At 58.0% G+C, this 20,994-nt stretch overlaps 8 protein-coding genes and 1 non-coding gene across 9 annotated transcripts; 5 read left to right on the top strand and 4 right to left on the bottom strand.

Annotated features, from left to right (window-relative positions):
• Positions 1-214: 214 nt before the first annotated feature.
• FA10DRAFT_260230 (hypothetical protein) lies at positions 215-11,832 on the top strand (the record flags this gene model as incomplete). The annotated part of the gene is made up of 4 exons (XM_025520002.1): positions 215-400; positions 461-531; positions 598-11,717; positions 11,798-11,832. The coding sequence occupies 4 exons, from the start codon at positions 215-217 to the stop codon at positions 11,830-11,832; spliced, it is 11,412 nt and encodes a 3,803-aa protein (XP_025377583.1).
• A 243-nt stretch (positions 11,833-12,075) lies between these two features.
• On the bottom strand, positions 12,076-13,813 carry FA10DRAFT_266870 (NAD(P)-binding protein). Its single transcript, XM_025521682.1, has 3 exons — positions 13,171-13,813; positions 12,894-13,112; positions 12,076-12,829 (listed from the first exon to the last, which is right to left on the bottom strand). Exons 1-3 carry the CDS (start codon positions 13,759-13,761, stop codon positions 12,476-12,478), a joined length of 1,164 nt encoding a protein of 387 aa, XP_025377582.1. The 5' UTR covers positions 13,762-13,813; the 3' UTR covers positions 12,076-12,475.
• Positions 13,814-13,961: 148 nt separating this feature from the next.
• FA10DRAFT_t28 lies at positions 13,962-14,067 on the top strand. Its single transcript has one exon. It is a non-coding gene; the product is annotated as a tRNA-Thr (tRNA).
• A 538-nt stretch (positions 14,068-14,605) lies between these two features.
• FA10DRAFT_266869 (hypothetical protein) lies at positions 14,606-16,442 on the top strand. The gene has a single exon (XM_025521681.1). It carries the CDS (start codon positions 14,848-14,850, stop codon positions 16,372-16,374), a length of 1,527 nt encoding a protein of 508 aa, XP_025377581.1. The 5' UTR covers positions 14,606-14,847; the 3' UTR covers positions 16,375-16,442.
• Positions 16,409-16,841, bottom strand: FA10DRAFT_286093 (UPF0057-domain-containing protein; the record flags this gene model as incomplete). The annotated part of the gene is made up of 5 exons (XM_025524049.1): positions 16,409-16,441; positions 16,503-16,607; positions 16,657-16,677; positions 16,749-16,770; positions 16,828-16,841. 5 exons carry the CDS (start codon positions 16,839-16,841, stop codon positions 16,409-16,411), a joined length of 195 nt encoding a protein of 64 aa, XP_025377580.1.
• FA10DRAFT_266866 (hypothetical protein) lies at positions 16,749-17,648 on the top strand. The gene is made up of 3 exons (XM_025521680.1): positions 16,749-16,770; positions 16,828-17,115; positions 17,193-17,648. The coding sequence occupies exons 2-3, from the start codon at positions 17,056-17,058 to the stop codon at positions 17,604-17,606; spliced, it is 474 nt and encodes a 157-aa protein (XP_025377579.1). The 5' UTR covers positions 16,749-16,770; positions 16,828-17,055; the 3' UTR covers positions 17,607-17,648.
• Positions 17,649-18,154: 506 nt separating this feature from the next.
• Positions 18,155-18,908, bottom strand: FA10DRAFT_111974 (hypothetical protein). Its single transcript, XM_025517872.1, has 2 exons — positions 18,840-18,908; positions 18,155-18,783 (listed from the first exon to the last, which is right to left on the bottom strand). Exon 2 carries the CDS (start codon positions 18,598-18,600, stop codon positions 18,211-18,213), a length of 390 nt encoding a protein of 129 aa, XP_025377578.1. The 5' UTR covers positions 18,601-18,783; positions 18,840-18,908; the 3' UTR covers positions 18,155-18,210.
• A 719-nt stretch (positions 18,909-19,627) lies between these two features.
• Positions 19,628-20,302, top strand: FA10DRAFT_266864 (putative MRPL19-mitochondrial ribosomal protein, large subunit). The gene is made up of 3 exons (XM_025521679.1): positions 19,628-19,804; positions 19,863-20,114; positions 20,172-20,302. Exons 1-3 carry the CDS (start codon positions 19,670-19,672, stop codon positions 20,226-20,228), a joined length of 444 nt encoding a protein of 147 aa, XP_025377577.1. The 5' UTR covers positions 19,628-19,669; the 3' UTR covers positions 20,229-20,302.
• Positions 20,253-20,879, bottom strand: FA10DRAFT_266863 (hypothetical protein). Its single transcript, XM_025521678.1, has 2 exons — positions 20,759-20,879; positions 20,253-20,701 (listed from the first exon to the last, which is right to left on the bottom strand). The coding sequence occupies exons 1-2, from the start codon at positions 20,801-20,803 to the stop codon at positions 20,279-20,281; spliced, it is 468 nt and encodes a 155-aa protein (XP_025377576.1). The 5' UTR covers positions 20,804-20,879; the 3' UTR covers positions 20,253-20,278.
• Between the last annotated feature and the right edge of the window lie 115 nt (positions 20,880-20,994).

The raw sequence follows: 20,994 nt of genomic DNA, 5'->3' as shown, positions 1-20,994 counted from the left end.
GCTCAGCCGATCGGAAGTCGGAGGTGGAGAAGATCGCATCAGATTTCTGGGTACCAACTTTTAGAGTTTTGCCGAAGGAAAAAAAAAAAAAAGAGAAAGAGCAGTGACAGTTCGGTCGGTTGGTCGCCCCCACTGCACCTCGACTATCGTGGGCAGCCGTCTGGTCGTGGCTGCTTGCGGACGAGAGAGAGAGAGAGAGAGACGGGCTGCGAGGATGGGCCAACTACCCGATCTGACGGGCCTGCGCTCGACGGCGCCCCGGGGCGACGGGCCCGTGCACTGCAAGACGACTGTGGCATGGTCAAAGGAGCAGCTCGACGCTGTCGCCATTTCACTCATTGGCCATCGGGTCGACGATGCGGGCCACTTTCTCTTTCTCGCAGCCTGCGCTATCGTCGCGGTGAGCACACAATCATAGCCAAGCTAGTGAACGTAAGAGCAGACACTGACGGGGCAACAGCACCACCTCTTTGCCCAAGGCGGAAGCGACGAGACTCCAATCGAAATTCGTGTTCCCGCCCGGCAGCGACGGTACGCGGTGCCTGCCGATGCACGGCAATTGCCCCTGCCTGCTTTTCTTGCCTCGCTTCAAACCAGTGCCCAGACTCATGACAGTGACGATAACGATGACCGCGATGGAAATAATGACTGGAATTACAACGAAGGACTCACGATCCATTACGGCGCCGTTACCGCACCGAAGACGCGCATCGCCGGGATCTGCTTCTACTTGGATGAGAGACAAGGCCAGCTGGAGATTGGACTCTCTGCTGCCCCGTCGATCCACACAGATGGGTCGGCAGCCATGCACCTGCAGCAGATCGCAGTCTGCCTCGACTCGATCACGCGTGAGCGAGCACCGCATCGGACAGCCCTCTCTCTCGACCGGTTCCCCGACGAGCTCCGCGGAGGCGACAATCCCAACCCACCGCCCTCACTCATCGCTCTGGGTCCCGGCGGCCTGGAAGGGGAGCGGTTCGAGCACCAGACGGAGCGCATCGTCGCCAGCCAGCCCGATGCTGTGGCCCTCGACTTTCGCGCCTCACTTACGGCGCGACCGGGAGACGCGAGCCAGGGAAATGTCCAGCTGACCTACCGACAACTCGACGAGAGGGCGTCGCTCATTGCCTACCATCTTATCCGCGCCGGTGTCAAGCGTGGCGATGTCGTGGCGCTCTGCTTGGAAAAGAGTCCAGAGACCTACCTGGCCATTTATGCCGTCCTCAAGGCCGGTGCGGCATGGTGCCCCATCGACACCGACTGGCCCATGGCTCGGAGGCAGGCGCTCCTCGAAAAGGCGAAGGCACGAACCGTCGTTGCCGCTGCGAGCCATGTCGTTGCCAATCTGCCTCAGCCTCTGCCCAACGGCATGTCCATCGTTCGACTGGACGAGATTGACTACGACGCAGAGGTGGCGCACCTGGCAAGGGCCACTGGCTCCTCCGACGACCTCGCCTACCTCATCTGGACCAGTGGCACGACGGGTCTTCCCAAGGCTGTGGGTATCCAGCACAAAGCAGCCGTCCAGGCCCTGCGCTCGCTCCAGGGCGTCATCCCGCACTCGGCCTCATCTCCCATTCGCTACCTCCAATTCTCCGCATACAATTTTGATTTGATGATCCTCGACATGTTCTACACCTGGGGGTTGGGCGGCACTCTTTGCGCCAGCAGCAGATCGCTGCTGCTTGGAGATCTCGCCGGGGTGGCAACCACCATGGAAGTGACCCACACGCTCCTGACGCCTGCCGTCATGGCCATGAACCCGCGGCAGACGATCCCCTCGTTGCGCGTCGTCATCAATGGCGGCGAGAAGCTGAGCCAGATCGTGGCCGACATGTGGAGCGTCGACTGCACGCTTCTCAACCTCTATGGCCCCGCCGAAGCGACACTGATTGCCATGCACCGCTGTGTGCCGCCAAACGACATCGTCAAGGCGCCCAACATCGGCGTCGCGCTGCCCACGACGTCGTGCCACGCGCTCGACTCCCACGGCGATGTCGTGCTCAAGGGCGCAGTCGGCGAGCTGGTCCTGGGCGGCCACCAGTGCGCCAAGGGCTACATCGGCGACGAGGCAAAGACGGCCGACAAGTTCGTCGAGCACCCTTCGCTCGGGAGGGTGTACAAGACGGGCGATCTCGTGCGACAGCTCTGGAACGGCGACTTTGAATACCTGGGCCGGTCCGACGATCAGGTCAAGATCAACGGGATCCGCATTGAGCTTCTGGAGATTAATGCAGCCGTCAAGGGTGCGCATGGCGATATCAGGGATAGCGAGACGCTCGCCATGCCTCGGCTTGGGCAGTCGCACGACGACAACGACGGCATGCTCCAGATCGTCAGCTTCTCTGTTCTGCCGAGAGAAGCGAGTGGAGGGAGCGGTTCGCTCCTTCGCCTCGACGACGAGGCGGCCGCCGTGGCCGGTCAGCTCCAGCGTGTGGCGTCGCAATCGCTGCCTTCGTACATGGTACCCTCGCTCTTTGTCATTCTCGACCACTTTCCCAGGACATCGAGTGCAAAGATCGATCGTGAGAGCCTCAAGCGTGCCTTGGCATCGCTCGATGTCCTGGATTGGCAGAATCGCGTTGCCCGCCCAGATGACGTCGACGAGAGCAACGGCAGCGGACATGAGCACAGGGAAGCCACGCCCGAGGAAGAGGCCATCCGGGACTGCCTCGCGGCTATCTGTGGCCTGTCCGCGGTCAAGGTCGGCCTACATACGCCCTTTGCCAGCATCGGCCTCGACTCGATCCGTGCCATTGCGCTTTCGCATGAGCTCTCTCGTCGCAATCTGCCCACATCCGTGGTGGACATCGTTCAATTCCCAACGGTCACGAAGCTGGCTCGCCGTCGTCACGAGTCCGCCTCGTCGTCGGACGAGAGGGTGAGGCGGGTCAAGGATGAGCTTAGTCGCTTCGATCGCATCGTGAGACCGGCCATTGCGGCGCAGCTCCCGGGTCTCTATGGGGCAGAAGTGGAGCGCTGCTTGCCCGTCACATCGCTCCAAGAGGGCATGCTGGCAGAGACGATGAGGCACCACTCGCGCTACTGGCTCCAGAGGGCCTTCACGCTGCCCAAGGACACCGACCTCGATCGTCTGGAGCACGCTGTGAGAAGCTGTGCGCAGTCGGTCGAGGTGTTCAGAAGCACGTTCCTCGAGACAAGCCGTTTGGAGGGCATCGATGCAGAGGTGACGTTCTGTCAGGTCGTCTTGCAAGCGCAAGAGTCTCGCATAGAGAGACATCAAGCCCCGGCAGATTCATCGCCTTCCGACCTTGTAAGCGGACTTGCAAGCAGTGTCTACGGTGCCGGTCCTGTCCAATCACGCCCTCCTGTCGCCTTCTTTCTGATCGAAAACTCGCACGCCGCCCCACTTCTACTGCTCGTCATGCACCATGCACTGTACGACCAGACGTCGTTGACAATGTTGCAGAGGCAAATCGAGGCATCGTATGCTGGTCGGACCATCGCTCCTTCGGCGCCATTCTCACGCGCGCTTCAACACCTGTACTCATTGGATGGCGAAGCGGGGGAGAAGAGCTGGTCCGATCTGCTAAAAGAGTGCAAGGGTTCACAGCTTGGGTCATTCCCACAGCTGCAAAACGGTAATCGCTCGCAAGCCACGTCTATCTATACTCGTTCGGCCTCTCTGTCGTGGAGCGACCTCTCTGAGGCTGCCAAGAAGCTCGACTGCTCCGCTAGACCCCTTCTCCAGGTTGCCTGGGGAACCGTTGTGAGCGCATACAGCGACTGCGATGCCGTGCTGATCGGCGATTCCATCTCGACCCGTGGCATATCCTCGGACCTCAACGACGTCTTTGGCCCAGTCCTGTCCACGCTCCCAATCCCATTTCGTCTGTCTGCCTCGGGCGCAACTCGCTTTCGCGATGTAGTTGCCAAGATTGACGAGGTCCATCGGAGAGGGCTGGCGATGCACGATGTCTCGCTAAAGCAGATTCGCAGACTGCTCGAGGTGCCACACGATCAGCCTCTATTCTCGTCCGTATTCGTCTTTGAGCCTGTCGAGGCGGCTAAAGCGAATGGCGAGGAAAAAGGATTTGAGCTGGAGCACCTGGGTGATTTTGGCGTGTCTGTCGAGCATGACGTCGCAATCGAGGTCAAGGTTGGCTCACATGGCCAAGTCGACCTGGCCTTGACTGTGCGCGATGCAGTCGTCAACGAGGGCTTTGCCCGTCTGATTCTAGCCCAGTTCGACTCGATACTCCGGACTGCCGTCGCAAACCCCGACGTCGATCTGAGTTCGCCTTCTTCTCTTGTGGACGAGGAGCAGCAACTCTGCGCCGTTTCGGAGCTCGTTCTGCCACAGAGTATTGTCGACGCCCACAGGACGCCCGTTACAAAGGCGCTGGAAACATGGGCGTCAAAGGCGCCCACGGCGAGGGCTCTGCACTTCTATAAAGACCTCGATGATCTACGCACAACTTCTTTGACGTACGAGGACCTTGATCGCAGCTCGTCGGCGCTAGCCCATCACCTCGGCACAACGCTCCCATCGCGATGTGCTGTCGCAGTGTCCTTGGCCCGGTCCACGCACACATATCAAGTCCTTTTGGGTATCTTGAAGGCTGGACTCGTCTATCTTCCCATCGACGAGAGCCTACCGAAGGAGAGGAAAAGAGAGCTGATCATAGATAGTGGGGCCAAAGGCATCATTTGCGAGGATGAAAGCTACTTTGACGAGCTTGATGGTGTCACGCTTATCACGTCTCTCGATTGGATCGACGGCGAGACACGACAAGCACAACAGGAGCTACCGGTGATCAAGGCAGATGACCGAGCCTACATCCTCTACACGTCTGGCTCGACGGGACGGCCAAAGGGCTGCGTCTTGACCCACGCCAATCTGTCCGTTGCCATCGAAAGCTTTCGACTGATGTTCGATCGAGAGGCACCTGGCACCCTGAACGAACGCGCACGGTTTTTGGCCAGATCCGTCGAGGCATTCGACGTGGCTCTCTTGGAGGCCCTCTTGCCGCTCCAAGTCGGTGCAACAATCGTCACGGCGCCACGACGAGTGATTTTGGAAGACCTCGAGAGGGCCATGGCCAAGATGAGCGTCACCCACGCTGCCGTCGTTCCCTCGCTCTTCTATAGTCGAAGCAAGGGAAGGCGCATTGAGCCAAGGGACTTGCCGGACCTCAAGGCGCTCATCGTTGGCGGTGAGCGTGTGTCGAGGGACATTGTCGATGCGTGGGCCGGCGCAGGCGTGCCCTTGATCAATGCCTATGGACCCACCGAGGCGTGCATTGGAATCTCGACGGCGCGGCTGCAGCGCGGCGACTCGACTGGCAGGATCGGACAGGCGTTCCCAGGCAGCCAGTATCTCGTCGTGCGACGTGACTCTTCCACCGGCAAATTGATCCCTGCGCTGAGGGGCCAGGCAGGCGAGCTGTGCATCGCTGGTCTTCAGGTCGGTAGCTATCTATCGGGGGGCGACGACGCCTTTACAGAGTACAAGGGCATGCGCATCTACCGCACGGGCGACGAGGCAAGGATGGGGGCTACGGGAGACGATGAGGTCGAGTACCTGGGAAGGATCGTCAAGGAGGGCCAGGTCAAGGTACGAGGGGCCCGAGTCGAGCTGAGCGAGGTGGACTCGAATCTGGCAACACCTGGGATACACGTCAGCACCCAGCTGCTCGACCATGTGCAGTTGTCTGGCCAGCCGAGACTGGTGTCGTTCATCGCACGACAAGTCTCACAGGACACCGGAGAGGTCAAATTGGACCTTGCGAGCACCAAATCGGCACAAGAGGCTCTCAGCAGGGCGCGCAAAAGCTTGCCGACATACATGGTCCCTGCACTGATCATTCCCGTCGAGGCCCTGCCACTCGCTTCTATCTCTGGAAAGGTCGATCTGCGAAAGTTGGCTGCGTGGTACAGGAGCGAGCCTCTCGACGCTTTTTCCTCGCTCCAAGAGGCCGGCACGGAGCGAGAGCTGACAGCGAAAGAGACAATGGTGGCAGAGGAAGTCAAGAGGCTGCTTCCGAATGTTGAGACCCAGGTGAATCCCTCTACGGACCTCTTTGGCTTGGGTCTCGACAGCCTTTCAGTCATTTCACTGGCGGCGAGCGTGAGACGACGGACAGGATTCGAGTTGGATATTGGTGCCATCATGGCGGAGCCGACTGTCGAGGCTGTCGCCCGAGCCATGTCCTCCACAAAAGTGAACGGGCTGACAAAGTCCTCTGTTTGGTTGGACGGCGATATCAGCAGCAGAAGGAATGCGCTTCTGAAGGAAGCGAGAGCGAGGCTACAAGGGGCGGACGTGGTCGATGCCTACCCCTGTCTACCGTTGCAGGCTTCCATGGTTGCTCAGACGCTGTCGGCGTCTGTCGAGGAGCCAATGCGGTACATCAACAAAGCCAGCTTCAGGATCGGCTCGCCTTCGGCGTTCGATCTCGCGAAGCTTCGAGCAGCAATCGATGAAACGCTCAACGCCCATGACATCTTTCGGACTGTCTTCCTGCTCAGCGACGAAGACGGCGAGCCTCTTCAAGCCGTTCTTCAAGCCCCTGTTGACTACTATTGCGACAGTATCGAAAGAGGACTCGAGGAAGTGCGCTCCGAGTTCTTAACGAGGCCTCCCCTTCGCTATTCCATTCGCGATGGTGGGACGGTGCTAGACATCGCAATTCATCACGGGCTGTATGACGGGGCGAGTCTGGCCCTGATGCTCGAGGAAGTCGAGGCGCGCTATCTCAATCGCCCACGCTTGCATCAAGAGACGCCGTCCTTCAGCTCGATCGTGTGGCAGAACACCGGCGAGGAGGCCCAAGAGCAGAAGCTCTCATTCTGGAAGGGTCATCTGCAAGGCTTTAGTGCGACACCCTTTCCCTGCTTGACGGGACAAAGGCCTCCTTCTGAGCAGGAATATAACCGAAGACGTGGCGCAACACGAGAGACGAGCGAGATCACGACAGGCGCAACGTTGAGACAGTTGACGGAGCGCGCGCGGGCCGGAAGGGTGACGCTGCAGGTCTTGTGCCTGAGTGCCTTTGCAAATGTGTTTGCGAGGTACGTCGGCGCGGGCCAGGGCGACGAGGCGGAAGACTTCACATTTGGACTCGTTCTGAGTGGCAGAACTTCGTTGGTCGAAAATGTCGACAAGGTGCAAGGTCCCTGCGTCAACACGGTGCCATTTTGTGTTCGCGCGGGCGGGGAGTCGATACAGCAGACCTATGCGGCCGTCGTCGGTCACCAGCATGTTTCTCTGCCGTCCATCATGCGGGAGCTGGGTCACCGGCAACAGCTCTTTAACACTCTGTTTTCCTACAACCCTCCGAGCCCCACGCTACAGCTGCTACACGAGGTCTCATCGGATCTCGAGACGGAGTATCCACTCGCCGTCGAGGTTCAGCCGGACGAAAAGGGAGACACAATCGTGCTGAGGGCTGTTTATGATCCGCGCTTTGTGCCAGAGGCTCACGCAGAGCTGCTGCTGAGGCAGATCAACTGGGTGCTCTGTGGATCTGGCGAATCGTCTCAAGCGGCTGCCGAAGTCTTTGCCAGTGGCGATACACTGTGGTCGGTAGAAAATGCCAACCCCTACGAACCGACTGCCCAGGACCACTTTTTGGCTCGGTTCAGAAGGAACGTCGACACGCGGCCCGAGGCAACGGCTTTTGTTTTCGCGGACAGTCTCGAGCAGAAGCCGAGAGCTTGGTCGTATGCTGAGCTGGATGCCATGAGCGACGGAATGGCAAGGGCGCTCGCCGCCGCAGTGGCCACGGGACAGAGAGGAGAGCCAGTCATTGGTGTGCACCTGCCCCAATGTCCAGACCTTTATGATCTCATTCTAGCCATTTGGAAGAGTGGCATGGCGTACCTGCCCTTTGACCCTGCCTTGCCGGAGGAGAGGTTTTCCTTCATGGCAGGGCTCGTACGGCCAAGGCTAATCGTGACGACGGAACAGGGAAGAATCTTGGCGAGCAAGTATGGCCAAGCGATCCTTGTTGAAGAGCTCGCTCACGGGACCAAAGTGAGGGAGAATGGGTCGGCACCACCTACAACACTGCTGGAGTCGCCAGCTTACATCATGTTCACCTCGGGCTCGACGGGCCAGCCAAAGGGCGTCAAAGTGTCGCACCGAGCGTTGGCCGGCGCGATTTCGTCTTGGGAGAGAATTCTGCCACACACACCGGGCAGCTCTCGGCTGCTTCAGCTCGCTTCGCCCGCCTTTGATGTCTTTCTCATCGAAGTCTGCATGCCCCTCGCGCTTGGCTTTTCCTTTGGCTCCGCTCCCAAGATGGTGCTGCTCAATGACGCCGAGGCCGCCTTTCGACACTTGCAGTTGACCATGGCCGACCTACCGGCGGCGCTGGCCACGCTGGTGCACCCTGAAAACGTCGGAGCCGACTTCGAATGGCTCATGAGTGGAGGGGACCAGATCGATGCGAGGGTTCTCGACAATTGGGGCCCTCGGGGTCTCGTCAATGCGTGGGGTCCCACCGAGACGACGATCGGAAATACGCTCGGGTTCGTCACGGCCAGGTCCAGCCGTGCCAATGTCGGAAAGGCGTATGCAGCAAGTACGATGCTCGTTGTCGATTCTGTCCAGCCTTCGAGAGTCCTGCTACGTGGTGCGGTGGGTGAGCTGGCCGTCGCCGGCCCACAGCTGGCCGAGGGCTACGTTGGCCGCGACGATCTCACGCGTGAGCGGTTCCTGGTCGTAACGAAAGACGGCAAGCGCCTCTACCGTACAGGCGATCGTGGACGGATCTTGGCCGACGGCACCGTCGAGTGTCTTGGACGAACCGAGTCGGGCCAGGTCAAGATCAACTCGCAGAGGGTCGAGCTTGAAGAAATTTCCACCGTCCTGAGAGGGGCCGACTCGGCGATCAAGGATGCCGCCACGCTCTATACACGGCATGCGACGATGCATTCCAAGCAGCTCGTGGCCTTTGTTGTCTTGGCATCTGATCAAGATGGCGGCGAGGTGGTGCGAGGCGATGAGGAGGCACAGAGGGCGGCAGAGGCGTGTCAAGAGGCCGCTCGCAAGCTGTTGGCACATTACATGGTTCCACAACACGTCTTTGTCCTCCGAGGAACCTCATTGCCTCTCACGCCCAACAACAAGGTAGACCGGAAGAAGCTCGAGCAGATCTACCAAGCTCTGTCAATTGGAAAGCTTGTGCCCAATCGTCCTGCAGACAACGAGGCAGACGAAGAATGGACACCGCTGGAGAAGCAGCTGCGGGAACTGGTCGCGAGGGCTTGCAAGGTCTCGAAGGACGATGTCGGCCGGACAACCTCGTTATACCGGCTTGGTATCGACAGCATCTCGAGTCTCGGGCTGGTTCAGCTCATGAGGAAGCGTGGGCTCAGAACCGTGGCGGTCAGAGATGTCTTGAAGGCTCCCTCGATTGCCTCACTGGCTTCGCTAGTTCAGCAGGCGCCCATCGATGAGACGGCAGACGTCGAGCGCGAGGCAGAGTTGATCGAAGAAGCGCTTCGAGCACAAGTCGATGTTGAGCTATGGAAGCTGGGCGATGCAGACGAGATTGAAAGTGTCCTGCCATGCACCCCTTTGCAGCAGGGGATGCTCCTCGAAAGCCTTGCCAGTGAGGGAGGCCTCTACGTCCACCGCCATGCCTTCAACGTGGCTGCACAGCACCTGGAAGGTGTTGTGGAGGCATTCCGACAGCAAGCTGCGCGCTGCGATGTTCTGAGGACCACCTTTCATCTCACCGAGAGTAGCGGCTTTCTCCAAGTGGTGCATTCCTGTCCTCAAGTCTCGATCGTCCAAGGTGAAGGAAGAGCAGCTGCCTTCACGACGGAAGAGGACCTCGTCAGGCCACCTTGGCAGCTGGCCATCGTTCCAATGGGAGATCATGCTGGCCTCACGCTCACGATTCATCACGCGCTCTACGACGGCGAAGGCCTCGACATGCTGCTCTCCGACATCGAGAGACGCGTCGCTGGTCTCGAAGTCCCCAGCAGAAGGCCATTTTCATCGCTGGTGCCCCTCTTGCTGTCGAAGAAGGATGATGTCTCCTTCCACATCGACCGACTTCGTGACTTCGCTCCCTCTGTGATTGGACAGAGATCAGAACGAAGACCTGCTCGATTTGGTGGACGGGCGATCAAATCGGGTCACAAGATCAAGGCACGGGCGAAGCAAGCCGGCTGCACGGTGCAGGTGTGTGCCTTGGCTGCCTTTGCCAGGCTCCTCTCCGCCAAGCTCGAGTCGAGAAAGGTTGTTTTTGGTCATCTCGTCGGTCTGCGGGACGCTTTTTCAGGTGGAGCGGCGGCAAACGTCATCGGGCCAGCGCTCAATACGGTGCTTGTTCCTGTGGATCTCGACCAGGCTGAGCTCCTTACGCGCTTGCAGAGGGAGCTCGATGACGGGCGCACACATCGAGCGGCGTCGTTGGGCGATGTTCTGAGGGAGACCAAGATGGAGTTTGACACGCTGGTCGACTTCCGAAAGGCTCGCAGTCTGGCAGAGACCACGAAGATCATAATACCCACCGACAGCGAGGAGGCCGGCGGGCTGTCAACGACACAGTATGCTTTCAACGTCGAATTCATCGAGTGCAACGACGGAAGGCTCGAGATTGAGGCCACTGCGGATCGCGCACTTTTCTCGGAAGAAGAGCTGTCGAGGTGGCTGGAAGAGCTCGAGGGGATACTCGTCGATGAAGACGAGAGGCGCCTGACTCCATTCCAGACAGCAAGTGTCAGGACAAACGGACAAGAAGCAGTCTCTGGAACGAAAACGCAGAGTCATGAGGCGCCGGGGCAGGAAGGGAATGTCTTGCGATCTATCGTGGCGAGCATGGCCAAGGTCGACGATCCCGATATGATCGATGCTGAGGCCACCTTTGCTTCACTCGGCTTGGATTCTATTGCCGCGATTTCTCTCGCCTCGAAAGCTCGAAGGGCTGGCATTAGGAATTTGGCGGTCGCAGACATTCTGCAAGGTGGCACCATCACCGCAGCTCTGGCGAGGCGCGACCGCAGGTCTACTGCTCCGAAGCACACTGCTGAGAAGCACACCGGAAAGGTTGCCAGACCAAGTCTTAGTGACGTGGCCCACACCTCGGGAATCGCGCAGGAGTACATCGACGAGGTGCTTCCCGTGCTTCCTGGTCAGGTCTATCATCTGGCCGGCTATCTGCGCTCGCGAGGTCGGTATGGTGTCTTTTCGTTTGCCTATCGAGTCACGAAAAGTCTCGCCATTGACGAGAAGCAAGCTCGAGAGGCTTGGGAGGCGCTTCTCAAGCAGCATGCCATTCTCAGAACGGTCTTTGTCCAACATGGAGGTCACGTCTGCCAGGTCGTGTTGTCACAGGCGAGCGGTCACACATTCTTGCCCTTTGACGAGGAAGGGTCAGATCTCGAGGGCGCTCTTCAGCGGTGGGCGGCCGCCTCGCTCAATTCAATCGGAGAGGACCCTAGCTTGCCGCCTGTCCGGTGCGCTGTCGGTGCTTGCGGCGGGGACAGCTATGTCCTCCTGACGATGCACCATGCGCTCTACGACGCATGGTCTCTCCAGATGATTGCCGATGACTGTGGTACCCTGCTTTCGTCTCGACCGGTCCGGCGTGCCTCGACTTCCTTTCCAGATGTGGTCGAGCAAATTTCCGCTCAGAGCCGCGAGAGAGAAGAGGAGACCAGAGCGTACTGGATCGAGACGCTCAAGGAGATCAAGCCAACAGTCTTCGGGAATTCTTCAGCGCCGCAAGGAGGAGAGAGTTACGGGCTCGTCTATCGCCGCGACGCACTCGGGTCCCTGTCTGGGCTCCGTCGCCGTCTAAAGGGAGCCACGCTCCAGCACATGTTTCTGGCCGCTTGGGCGGGACTCGCTGAGCGGCTTGCCCAGGATGAAAGCAAAGACAGCGATGTCGTCTTTGGTCTCTACCATCTCGGTCGAGCGTCGACGGAATCGAGCCAGGACGCCGCGGGCCCGCTCATGAACGTGGTGCCCATTGCGGTGCCTCCGCCAAGCACGTCCTTGGAGAGGAGCTTGTCCAGCATCAAGACGCAGCTCGATGGGATGTCAAAGCACGAGCAGGTTGCTTCGGTGCTCGACGTAGTCAAGTGGTGCAGCCGTGGACGAGAAGAGCTGTGGAACAGCTACGTCAATGTCCTGTGGATCTCTGGACAAGGGAGGACGACGGCTCTAGAGTCAGTCGAGATGCAGCACCTCCCTCAGAAAGCCCCAAACGCTACCCTTCTCGGACGGCAAGAGGGAAGCGTTGAGGGTGCTGCGTTTGACCCAAATCTCTTTGACTGTGTGCCTCAGGACGTCGGCGTCGATTTCGCCATTGACGAGGACAAGGATCGGGTCGGCATTGCTGTTCGGTACAGACGAGGGATGTTTGTTGCGAAAGATGAAGGAAGCGAGGAGGAGTTTGTGGAAAGGGCGATCGTAGACGCCTTGGTGGGTCTTGTGGAAGAGTATCTTTAAGTCATTGCATTGCAAACAATAGAAAGTCAACGGAATGAATATCTAGTCGAGTCCAGTGAGGTGTCCGGGCACATCCTTGCCCAGGCCCCGCTTGTCTGCCTTGATGTCTTCAAGGGTCCTCTGCCAGAGCCTCGACCGCGCAAGGACGTCTTCGACTTCTGGCCGGGGTACCTTGGCCGTGTCTCTGTCGATGTAGTTGCCGCCCCGCTGCGCCGACTCGCCCTGGAATGGCTCGTGGTCCTGCAGCTCCGAGGGCCGGAAGCCGAACTGCGGGTGGAGGGCACCATTAAGGATGCAGAGGGAGCCCTGCGTCGTGTCGATGGCGCGAGCCTTGAGCAGCAAGCCCTGCAGCAGGGGCAACGGCCACGGAAGGCCTTGAACGTTTGGATCTTGCCACTGAGAAGCCGACATGGGTCAGCTGCATGTCCTGGATCTGTAGCGCGCAGCAGAGATACTCAACGATGTTGGAGCTGACATAGCCCGGGTGGACGCCATTGACGATGATGTGGCGGTACTCATCGGACCGAGAGAGACGCTCTTGCAGCTCCTTTGTCCACATCATGAAGAGCAGCTTGGTGTCGCAGTAGGCTCGCACGCCGCCGATGCCCCGGGACTGGCCCTTTTCGTAGTCGAGCGACGAGAAGTCGAGGCGACCGCCGTAGTGGAAGCACGAGACGGTCTGATTGTCGTGGTCAGCGGGAGACGCTAGACACACGGGACAAGGAGGAAAGACTCACATTGACGATTTTGGGAGCGGCGGCCTTCTTCATCGAGGGCAAGACAGTCAGGGTCAGGAGAGCGTGACCCAAGAAGTTGACGGATCGCGTCAGCTCCACGCCGTCGTTTGTAATGACGAACTTGCCCGTCGAGAGACCGGCATTGTTGCAGAGAATGTCGAGCGTCCTCCCGCTCTCGTTCCAGCGCTGACCCAGCGCCTGGACCGAATCAAAAGAGGAGTAGTCGACCTTCCACCATTCGAGCTGCTCCGGCTTGATCTGGCCGCCGGCCTCGCGGATCATGTCCTCGATGACCTTTTCCGGGTGCGGCTCGTGCGGTGGGGGATCGCGGCAGGCCAAGATGACGCGGGCGCCCCACAAGGCAAACCTGTAGGCGGCACGCTCGCCCAGGCCACTGTTGGCACCGCTGATGAGGACATTTTTGCCGCGCAGGTCCACTTTGGGTGGGAAGGGGAGCTCGGCGCCATTGTCGGCGTACTGGCGCAGCGTCTTGTAGACAATGGACCAGGGCTGCGTGCTGGGCAGCAGGCCAGCGCCTGAGCAGTGCGTGTCGTTGACCGACGGTGGCTGCGAATGGATTGCCCAAGACATGCTGGCGATGATGATAGTGTGAATCGTATTTGATGCATCCTTCAAACTGTGGAGAACTCCTACCGCGGGGATAGGAACCTCCGAGCCCCCGAGATACTCCCGCGAAAAGTTTGGGTGCTCGTGAAAAGTGTTCCACGAATCGATAATCCGAACGTCTAAATTATTTATATAATGTAATAAAGTTAGATAGTACATGCCACGCCCCTATAGTATAATGGTTAGTACACGTCTCTCGTAAGAACGTCGATTACTTTAAGCATCGCCTTGTTCGAAGATGAGATGGTCGTTCGATTCGGCCTGGGGGCAGCTTTTTGTTTTGGGAATTTATTTTTTTCAGAAGAAATCTACATGTCAAGGGCTCGCAATCACTCGTCGGGGCGAATGATGGAGATCGGGTTTTGTCGCTCGCCGCAACAAGAATGCCAAAGAGGCCACGGCAGAATGGCACAAGAGGGAAAGGAGGAAACCACCTTTGGAGGAGGAGGAGAAAAGAAAGACAATAGAATTTCAGTAAGCTTTCGTGTGTTGCGCAGATTCAATTTCGTGGTCTGTCTGTCAGAGCAATAGCGCGAAAGTTCGACCTCCGCGAGGTCTATTGATTCTGTCTCTTCTCGACACTGCTAGCGAAGCCCTCCGACAGACCGCCTTTTTTCCTCGAATATTTTGGAGGCGCAGATTGAGTCGCATCCGGGCCCCGACGGCAGGGTGCAGAGGCAGCTGAACGATCTTTCAAAGTGAAAAAGGGGGAGTCAGGACGTAGACAGCGGCTTCAGGGAGGTTGTGTGCGAAGAAGAGGCGACAGCTGCTGCGTGAGGCAGAGCGCGGTACCTGAAAAATATTAATACGAGAGTCCTTCAGGTACCGTCACATTTGAAGCGTTTGGTATAGCAGGGCTCTGCTACGCTTTGCCTTACCGCAGCGACCGCTTGACTACGATTGATGTCGCACGGTAGACCGCACTCCCATTCATGGATTATAGTGAGTGCACCATGCCGTTGACTCTGACCGGTTTAGTCAGAGATCGTGGAGGAATTAGACTAAGTGGAGGGTGTGAGGCTAGTCGCGTGCACAGCAACCACCACTACGATGTTATCGTGGGGCTCGATCTGGCGCTCAGGCCAGGACCCTGCGCCGGCGCCAAAGCGGTCGACGATCGTCAAGACCAGGACGCAGCATGTCGAGGTCATTGGCGGGATCGCGTCTCGACGACAGCGACGAGGACCGACGCAGGAGCAGCTCGGACCGCCGCGGCTTCCCAGCGAGCTTATCACGCATATCGTCCTCCTCGCTGCTCTGCTCATTCATAACGACGATAGAGGGCAGACTCTTGAGCTGGCGCGGGTGGACCGGCATTCACATCGCGCTATACTCAACTATGTGCTGCTCCCTCAAGTGGATCTGTACGGCGTCGCCCAGGTCGAGGCCTTTGCCGCTCAGCTCCAGTCCAACGCCCTTAACATTCAGTCGAGCGCCAGGCGGGTCCGGAGGCTCAACGTCGTCCGGTCGAGGACGTACGCAGGGCAGCGAAGAGGAAGAAGCGAGCATACATCGCTGTATTCGGACATCATGGCGGCGATGCACTTTGAGAAAGCTACCCTCGCGCCACTGCAGACGATCCTATCCTACTGCACCGACGTGCGACATCTTTCGCTGGATTGCACAGCCCGCGTACTGGACGCACGGTCCGATGGAGAGCCCGGAGGTCTGTCAATGCGCCCAATCGACCTATCCCTGGCCCGCAGGAATCTCGAGGAGCTAGACACGCTGCAGTCCGTCTACGGAGGCGACCTCAACGAGAAGCTGTGGGAGTCTTCTTTCTCGCCTTGGACCAACCTCACCCACCTCCAGCTCCACGGTCCTCGCTTTCGCATGACGGCATCGACTGCAGTCTCGCTTTCGCATCTGACCAAGCTCAAGCACATCGGCCTCATCATGCCCCTCATCGTGCCTCCGGCCTCCACTCCCACCTCGCTCGACATTCAAGATTCGTCCGCGAATGCCCTGTACCAAACGGCCAAGGATCAGCTTGGCCGGCCCTCTGTGCTGCAGCTCCTTGTCAACCTCTTGGGCGAACAGCTGGAGTCGCTCCTCGTCGTTGCTCACGACGTCGAAGACTATGTGGGCAACATTCAACGTGTTGGTTCGTGGGTCAATGCGCTGCATCAGCGTCGCCGGCGGAAGTGGCGCCGGGATGTCTCGAGAATGCGGTGGGAGGACGATGAGACACGCAGGACAAGGGTCGACCTCGTCACAGCTCGCGCCCATACCCGGCTGACGGGGCCCGCGATCGACGTGCACCCGACAACGTACAGCAAGTGGATGTTAGAACGGGCCCGATTAGGCCTTCAGTGGACCTTTGATGAAGGAGAGGTTCCATTTCGCCTAGCCGAGGCCGACGAGGACCTCGTCATCTCGTGCAAGAGAGACAGCTGGGAAATGCCAATTGAGTGGGTAAAAGAGCGGCCTCTAGAAGACAACAGTACAAGAGCAGACGACGACATGGCACGAAGGTGGTTGGGGCTACCCGAGGCGGACAATCAAGTAAGCGGTGCCTTTGAGGTCACGACACCGGAGGCAGATGGAGAGGTCTTGGGGATAGACAATCTCGATTGATTTATAGATGCAACGGGCTAGATTAGAACCGCCTCTAATTGTAATCTGGGTTCTTTGAGATGATCCACTGCGCAAATGTAGTCAGCACGCCTGCTTTTCTTCGTCTATCGTCAAAGTAGACTACCCACCCAGGCGTGCAGGACCCCAGGAATGAAGCCCAAGACCCAGAGGCAGATGTTGATGAGGATATCGGCACCACAGCCCTTCTTGATACCGACAGACGCCGGTGGTACCTGCAGCAGCGTCAGACGGCGCTCAATGTGAGAGAGGAAGAAGACTTACGAAGATGGCGAGGAAGTACAGCTACATTCGCAAGAGAAGCTGATCAGCGAAAAGAGAGTCGAAATGAACGGATACGGGCAAGAAGCACTCACGCAAACGTCGCTGTTGGAAGATCTGTAGAGGACGGGATCAGCATTTGCTTAGCATCTTGCAATCGCGTAGCATACCCACGCAGGCTGTGCCATTTTTGAGATTGCGTGTTGGTGGAGGAATAGGAGGCAAAATGGACATCAGATCGGGTAGTTAGTTCTAAGGGCGCTCGCGCTATCCTCGGCCGATCTGCGTCTGCACCGGTCAACGGCAGCTCAATTAACACAGCCATGGTGAAAAGTAGATTCAAGAGAAGCTTTCCTCATCGATACAGATTACATAGTCACCAAGAGACCGGCAGATAGCTAAATGTTGTCGAACAAGACTGCTCTCGTCATCACTCACGGTGACGCCGTCTCTGTTGTCCACCTATATGAGAAAAATGAAAGATGCGAGTCAGCGCCCATGGGACCGGACATCTGGAGCAAGCAAGAGCAAGATCATACCGTCCTAGTATTAAGCCTAGCTTTGGGTTTCTCGGGCTAACATCGACCGCTTCTATCGAGCGCGCGCAGAGACAGAAGCAAAGAACTACTTTGCTTCCGGCTCTACGCGATTCGATAGCGATGGTTGATGCCAGCCTGAAGAAATTCTTCCGCCCATGTGGTTCTAGCCTGACGCTGGACCTGGAAAGCACGTCAGCTGCCCGGCTGCGATCTTCTCGTAGACTTGAAGGCGTCAAGCAACGCTTGGCGTGCTTTTCTCCGAACGACGAGAAAAGCCGTCGAAGTGACATGGAACTGGCAATCAAGAAGTGTGTTGAACAGTGCAACCGTGCAGAGCCGCTCACCGTCTTATATACTCTTGCAGAAGAAGGAGCGTTGGATTCTCCCATGGCGTTGCCTAGTGGGTGTCTATGACAACGAAGAAAGAGAGTGGAAAACGAGAGGGGAGACGCCGATCGAGGCACTACAGAATACACGCGCGTATATTCTGTAGTGCCTCGATCGGCGTCTCCCCTCTCGTTTTCCACTCTCTTTCTTCGTTGTCATAAACTCCTACTTTTTCAGCTCGATCGAGACTATATTTTCCCATACGTTGCTCTGAACAATGTCGATGTCAGCTGCGCTTGCTGGTCTCGAAGACGAGCGAAGGCCGACGAGAGAGTCAAGGCGGTGGCGTACGTTGAGGAGTGCCCGAATTCCCGACTTCATCGTCTGGCACATGACGCGGACCGGGTCGACGATGCAAGGGTGAGGGGAGAAGAGAAAAAGGAGAGGGCGATCGAAGAACAAGTAGGCGAACAATGCTGGACAGCACATGAAATGGGAGAGATCGACGAAGTTGTTGCTGTTGTAGAGGAGGGAAGAGAAGAAGTCGCGGTTCGCGGCTTGTGCTATCACAACTGTGTGGACAGAGGAGGGGAGAAGAGAGAGACGCTCGAGGTTCTCTTGGAAGGTTTTCTGTTGTTCATGTCAGTCCGTGTGCACCAAGACGAAGAATGGCAGACGACTTACTTTGTGTTCAGACTTGACGGAATATTTTGATTGTCTTGGGAACACGCAGGAGTCTAGCCATAGGACTCCTGGTGTGAATTGGTGGAAGAGTTCTTCGAGCACGATTGTTGTGTAGGCAAGGGCGTAGTTCTTGCCGTGGGTGAAAAGTGCCTTCTCGCCGACGCCGAAGGTGGTGAGGTAGGCGACTGGGGGTCCCTTTTTGCCGACTAGATCGTTGATGGTGAGGTGTAGGTCGTCGAAGCTGACGGTGTGGGCCTGGTAGTTGCTGTTGATGGTCATGCTGTGGCTTGGCTGGTAGCCGGTCTTGAGCAGTCGGCTCCCGGCGCCACGGAAGCTGCTTGCTTCTTGGTGAGTGATGACGATCTTGCTCTTGAGCCTCGAGGTCCAAGTGGACCATGCTGGGCTAGAAAGAAGAATTTGTGGGAGGGGAGTAGGTCTTGGACCGAACCAGAGGAGGCTTGTATTGATCGCGAACGGTAGGCTTGGATCAGAGTGAGCTCTCTGGTCGGCAATGGCGCATTCTTCTACGTGGAAGTCGCCCTCTGCGCATTTTGCTTCGGCGCGAATGCTGCCGGAGTCAGCAGAGACGATGTCAGTGCCGTGCGTCGTTGTGAACACATGGCTCAAAGAACTTACCAAGGAGCAAGAGGCTGACAGGCGGGGCACCTGTGGCGAGGGAGGGCTGGACTGTTACTTGAGACGCGACGAGACCGTGCTGAGGAGGTTGGACCTGTAAGGAGGAAAAAGGGATGATGGGGGAATGGGGGGACTTTCGACGTCGAAAAAGGGCCTCTTTATATACCTTCGAGAGGGGCCCTTATCTTTCGACAGACACCTCGGCTAGAGGACCTTACGCTGCTGCGCAAAACCTGTGCTACGACTCAGCAGCGGAGTTCGGCGTATCTTTGGCAGTGACAATGGCTGGATGCTGCACAGAACATGCACCAGCAGTCGATGGTAATGGGAACAAAAGGAGTAATGTGGCAGATACGCCGGCTCAGAAAGGCCGCTTTGCTGCGCAGACACAGTGTCAAGCGTCAGCAGAAGGGTCATGGGAACAAATGGAGTAGAAAAGCGGTGAGGAAAGAGAGAGAACAGGGAAATGAGTGTTGCCAGAAAAGGATTCGTTACGTGAAGAGATGCCCACAAGGCGCCGTTTGGTGATGAAGTCTTCACGGAGACGACACCGAAGTGAGAACGTGCTCACTCTGGACCCTTTCGGCGAGACTGTGCTGTGCAGAGAGGAGCAGCATCTCTTGTCCTTTCCACGGCGCGAGGAGAGAGGGCAGAGGGTCGCGATCACGGTCACGGTCACGGTCGCGGTCATCACGGCGCCGTTGGAGAGACAAACGTCGCGCCACGTGTTCACTCTAAACTCGAAATTACTCTCCTTTCCATTTTCTTTTTTTTTTTGGGCCTCGCCGCGCTTGCCGTTCTCATCGCAAGACAACAGCGAGCGGAGGACAATGTCGAAAAAGGGAGGCGTAGCGACGGCTGCGCAGCTCGTCAAGCTGCTCGTGCCAGCGGGCAAGGCGAGTGCACAGCCGCCCGTGGGCCCCGCGCTGGGAGCAAAGGGTGTCAAGGCGATGGACTTTGCCAAGGTGAGTTGCGCTCCTCTTTTTGATGCAGGGCGAGGTGCTGAGGGCAGGCTCTCTTCAGGAATTCAACGCTCGGACGGCGCACCTCGAGCCGGGCTTGCCAACACCCACGCTCGTCACAGTCAATCCAGACAGGACGTTTACATTTGAGACGCGCACACCGCCGACGTCGTTGCTGCTCAAGAGGGCCGCCGGCATCACGGCTGGGTCGGGCCGCGCAGGCTCAGAGATGGTGGGCGACGTGAGCGTCAAGCACATCTACGAGATTGCAAAGATCAAGATGGCAGACGTCAAGGGCGTCGGCGAAGAGCAGGTGGGTTGCGCCGTACCTTGACTCATGATGATAGTGACACTGACGGCCAGAGAACAGATGTGCAAGGTCATCATGGGCAGCGCAAAGAGCATGGGCCTGAGAGTCGTGCGATGACGAGCAACCAGAGACAAAAACTGTATCAGTACACAAGCATGATGATGTTATTACAGGGATTGACTGAGAATTTGATTGGCGAGTGAATCCAGGCGTTGCCCCAGACGGACAACAATAGCCTCGCGATTGGCCTTTTCCTGGGCCGTCTCACGCGGCGGGAGGGCAACATTGGCGTCCTCTTGGGCATGCGAGAGCTCGTGCTCCTCGGCTTCATAGTCCCTCTCTGCGACGTGTTGCAGCTCCACGGCCTCGATGTCTTTGAGCAGCTGGCTGACTTGACTCTTGACATTGTCGGGCAGTGCCGTCTGTCTCTTTGACCCTCGGCCCTGGGCGAACTGAGCCAAGGCGGATGCCCTGCCCTTGAGATTGCCTACGCGCCGACCCAAAGGCGCGCCGACCTCTCGAAAGGAAAAGTCGAAGCCCTGCTGCAGCGTCGACTCCTTGCCAGCGGTGATGCCCTCCCGATACCCTTCCTTTAGTCGGGGTGATCAGCCAAGGCTCCAAACGACCTGCCAGAAGCCCAGACTCACATCGGCCATCTTGTTCTTGACCTTTGCTGCATCCCGGCCGCCCATGCCCAGCTCTGCCTCTCGCCCTAGCCCCACACTCTCTCCAGCGCCCCTCTCGTCATCAGACGAAACGAGCCAGTCGTCGTCGTCGTCCATAGCTGGTCTCGTCTGCGAAAGAGGCAGTCAGGCATCGGAAAGTCGAAAAGGGAAAGAGGACGGACGCGCCTTCGGACATGCGCGGCCGACTTAGTCGACTG

Source organism: Acaromyces ingoldii (assembly GCF_003144295.1).
Source record: "Acaromyces ingoldii strain MCA 4198 unplaced genomic scaffold FA10scaffold_3, whole genome shotgun sequence".
NCBI lineage: Eukaryota > Fungi > Basidiomycota > Exobasidiomycetes > Exobasidiales > Cryptobasidiaceae > Acaromyces > Acaromyces ingoldii.
This window is presented reverse-complemented; position numbering and strand designations above follow the sequence as displayed.

Excerpts from the sequence above, each read along its gene's own strand:
- FA10DRAFT_266866 (XM_025521680.1), top strand. The coding sequence starts at position 17,056 with ATGTTGTCGAACAAGACTGCTCTCGTCATCACTCACGGTGACGCCGTC. Across the intron at positions 17,116-17,192 it reads ACGCCGTCTCTGTTGTCCAC|CGTCCTAGTATTAAGCCTAG; the intron begins CTATATGAGAAA and ends GCAAGATCATAC.
- FA10DRAFT_111974 (XM_025517872.1), bottom strand. The coding sequence starts at position 18,600 with ATGGTCCACTTGGACCTCGAGGCTCAAGAGCAAGATCGTCATCACTCA.
- FA10DRAFT_266863 (XM_025521678.1), bottom strand. The coding sequence starts at position 20,803 with ATGGGCGGCCGGGATGCAGCAAAGGTCAAGAACAAGATGGCCGAT. Across the intron at positions 20,702-20,758 it reads TCAAGAACAAGATGGCCGAT|GAAGGGTATCGGGAGGGCAT; the intron begins GTGAGTCTGGGC and ends CCCCGACTAAAG.
- FA10DRAFT_266870 (XM_025521682.1), bottom strand. The coding sequence starts at position 13,761 with ATGTCTTGGGCAATCCATTCGCAGCCACCGTCGGTCAACGACACGCAC. Across the intron at positions 13,113-13,170 it reads CCGCTCCCAAAATCGTCAAT|ACCGTCTCGTGCTTCCACTA; the intron begins GTGAGTCTTTCC and ends CACGACAATCAG. Across the intron at positions 12,830-12,893 it reads GCTATGTCAGCTCCAACATC|TGGCAAGATCCAAACGTTCA; the intron begins GTTGAGTATCTC and ends TCGGCTTCTCAG.
- FA10DRAFT_266869 (XM_025521681.1), top strand. The coding sequence starts at position 14,848 with ATGTTATCGTGGGGCTCGATCTGGCGCTCAGGCCAGGACCCTGCGCCG.
- FA10DRAFT_266864 (XM_025521679.1), top strand. The coding sequence starts at position 19,670 with ATGTCGAAAAAGGGAGGCGTAGCGACGGCTGCGCAGCTCGTCAAGCTG. Across the intron at positions 19,805-19,862 it reads AGGCGATGGACTTTGCCAAG|GAATTCAACGCTCGGACGGC; the intron begins GTGAGTTGCGCT and ends GGCTCTCTTCAG. Across the intron at positions 20,115-20,171 it reads AGGGCGTCGGCGAAGAGCAG|ATGTGCAAGGTCATCATGGG; the intron begins GTGGGTTGCGCC and ends GCCAGAGAACAG.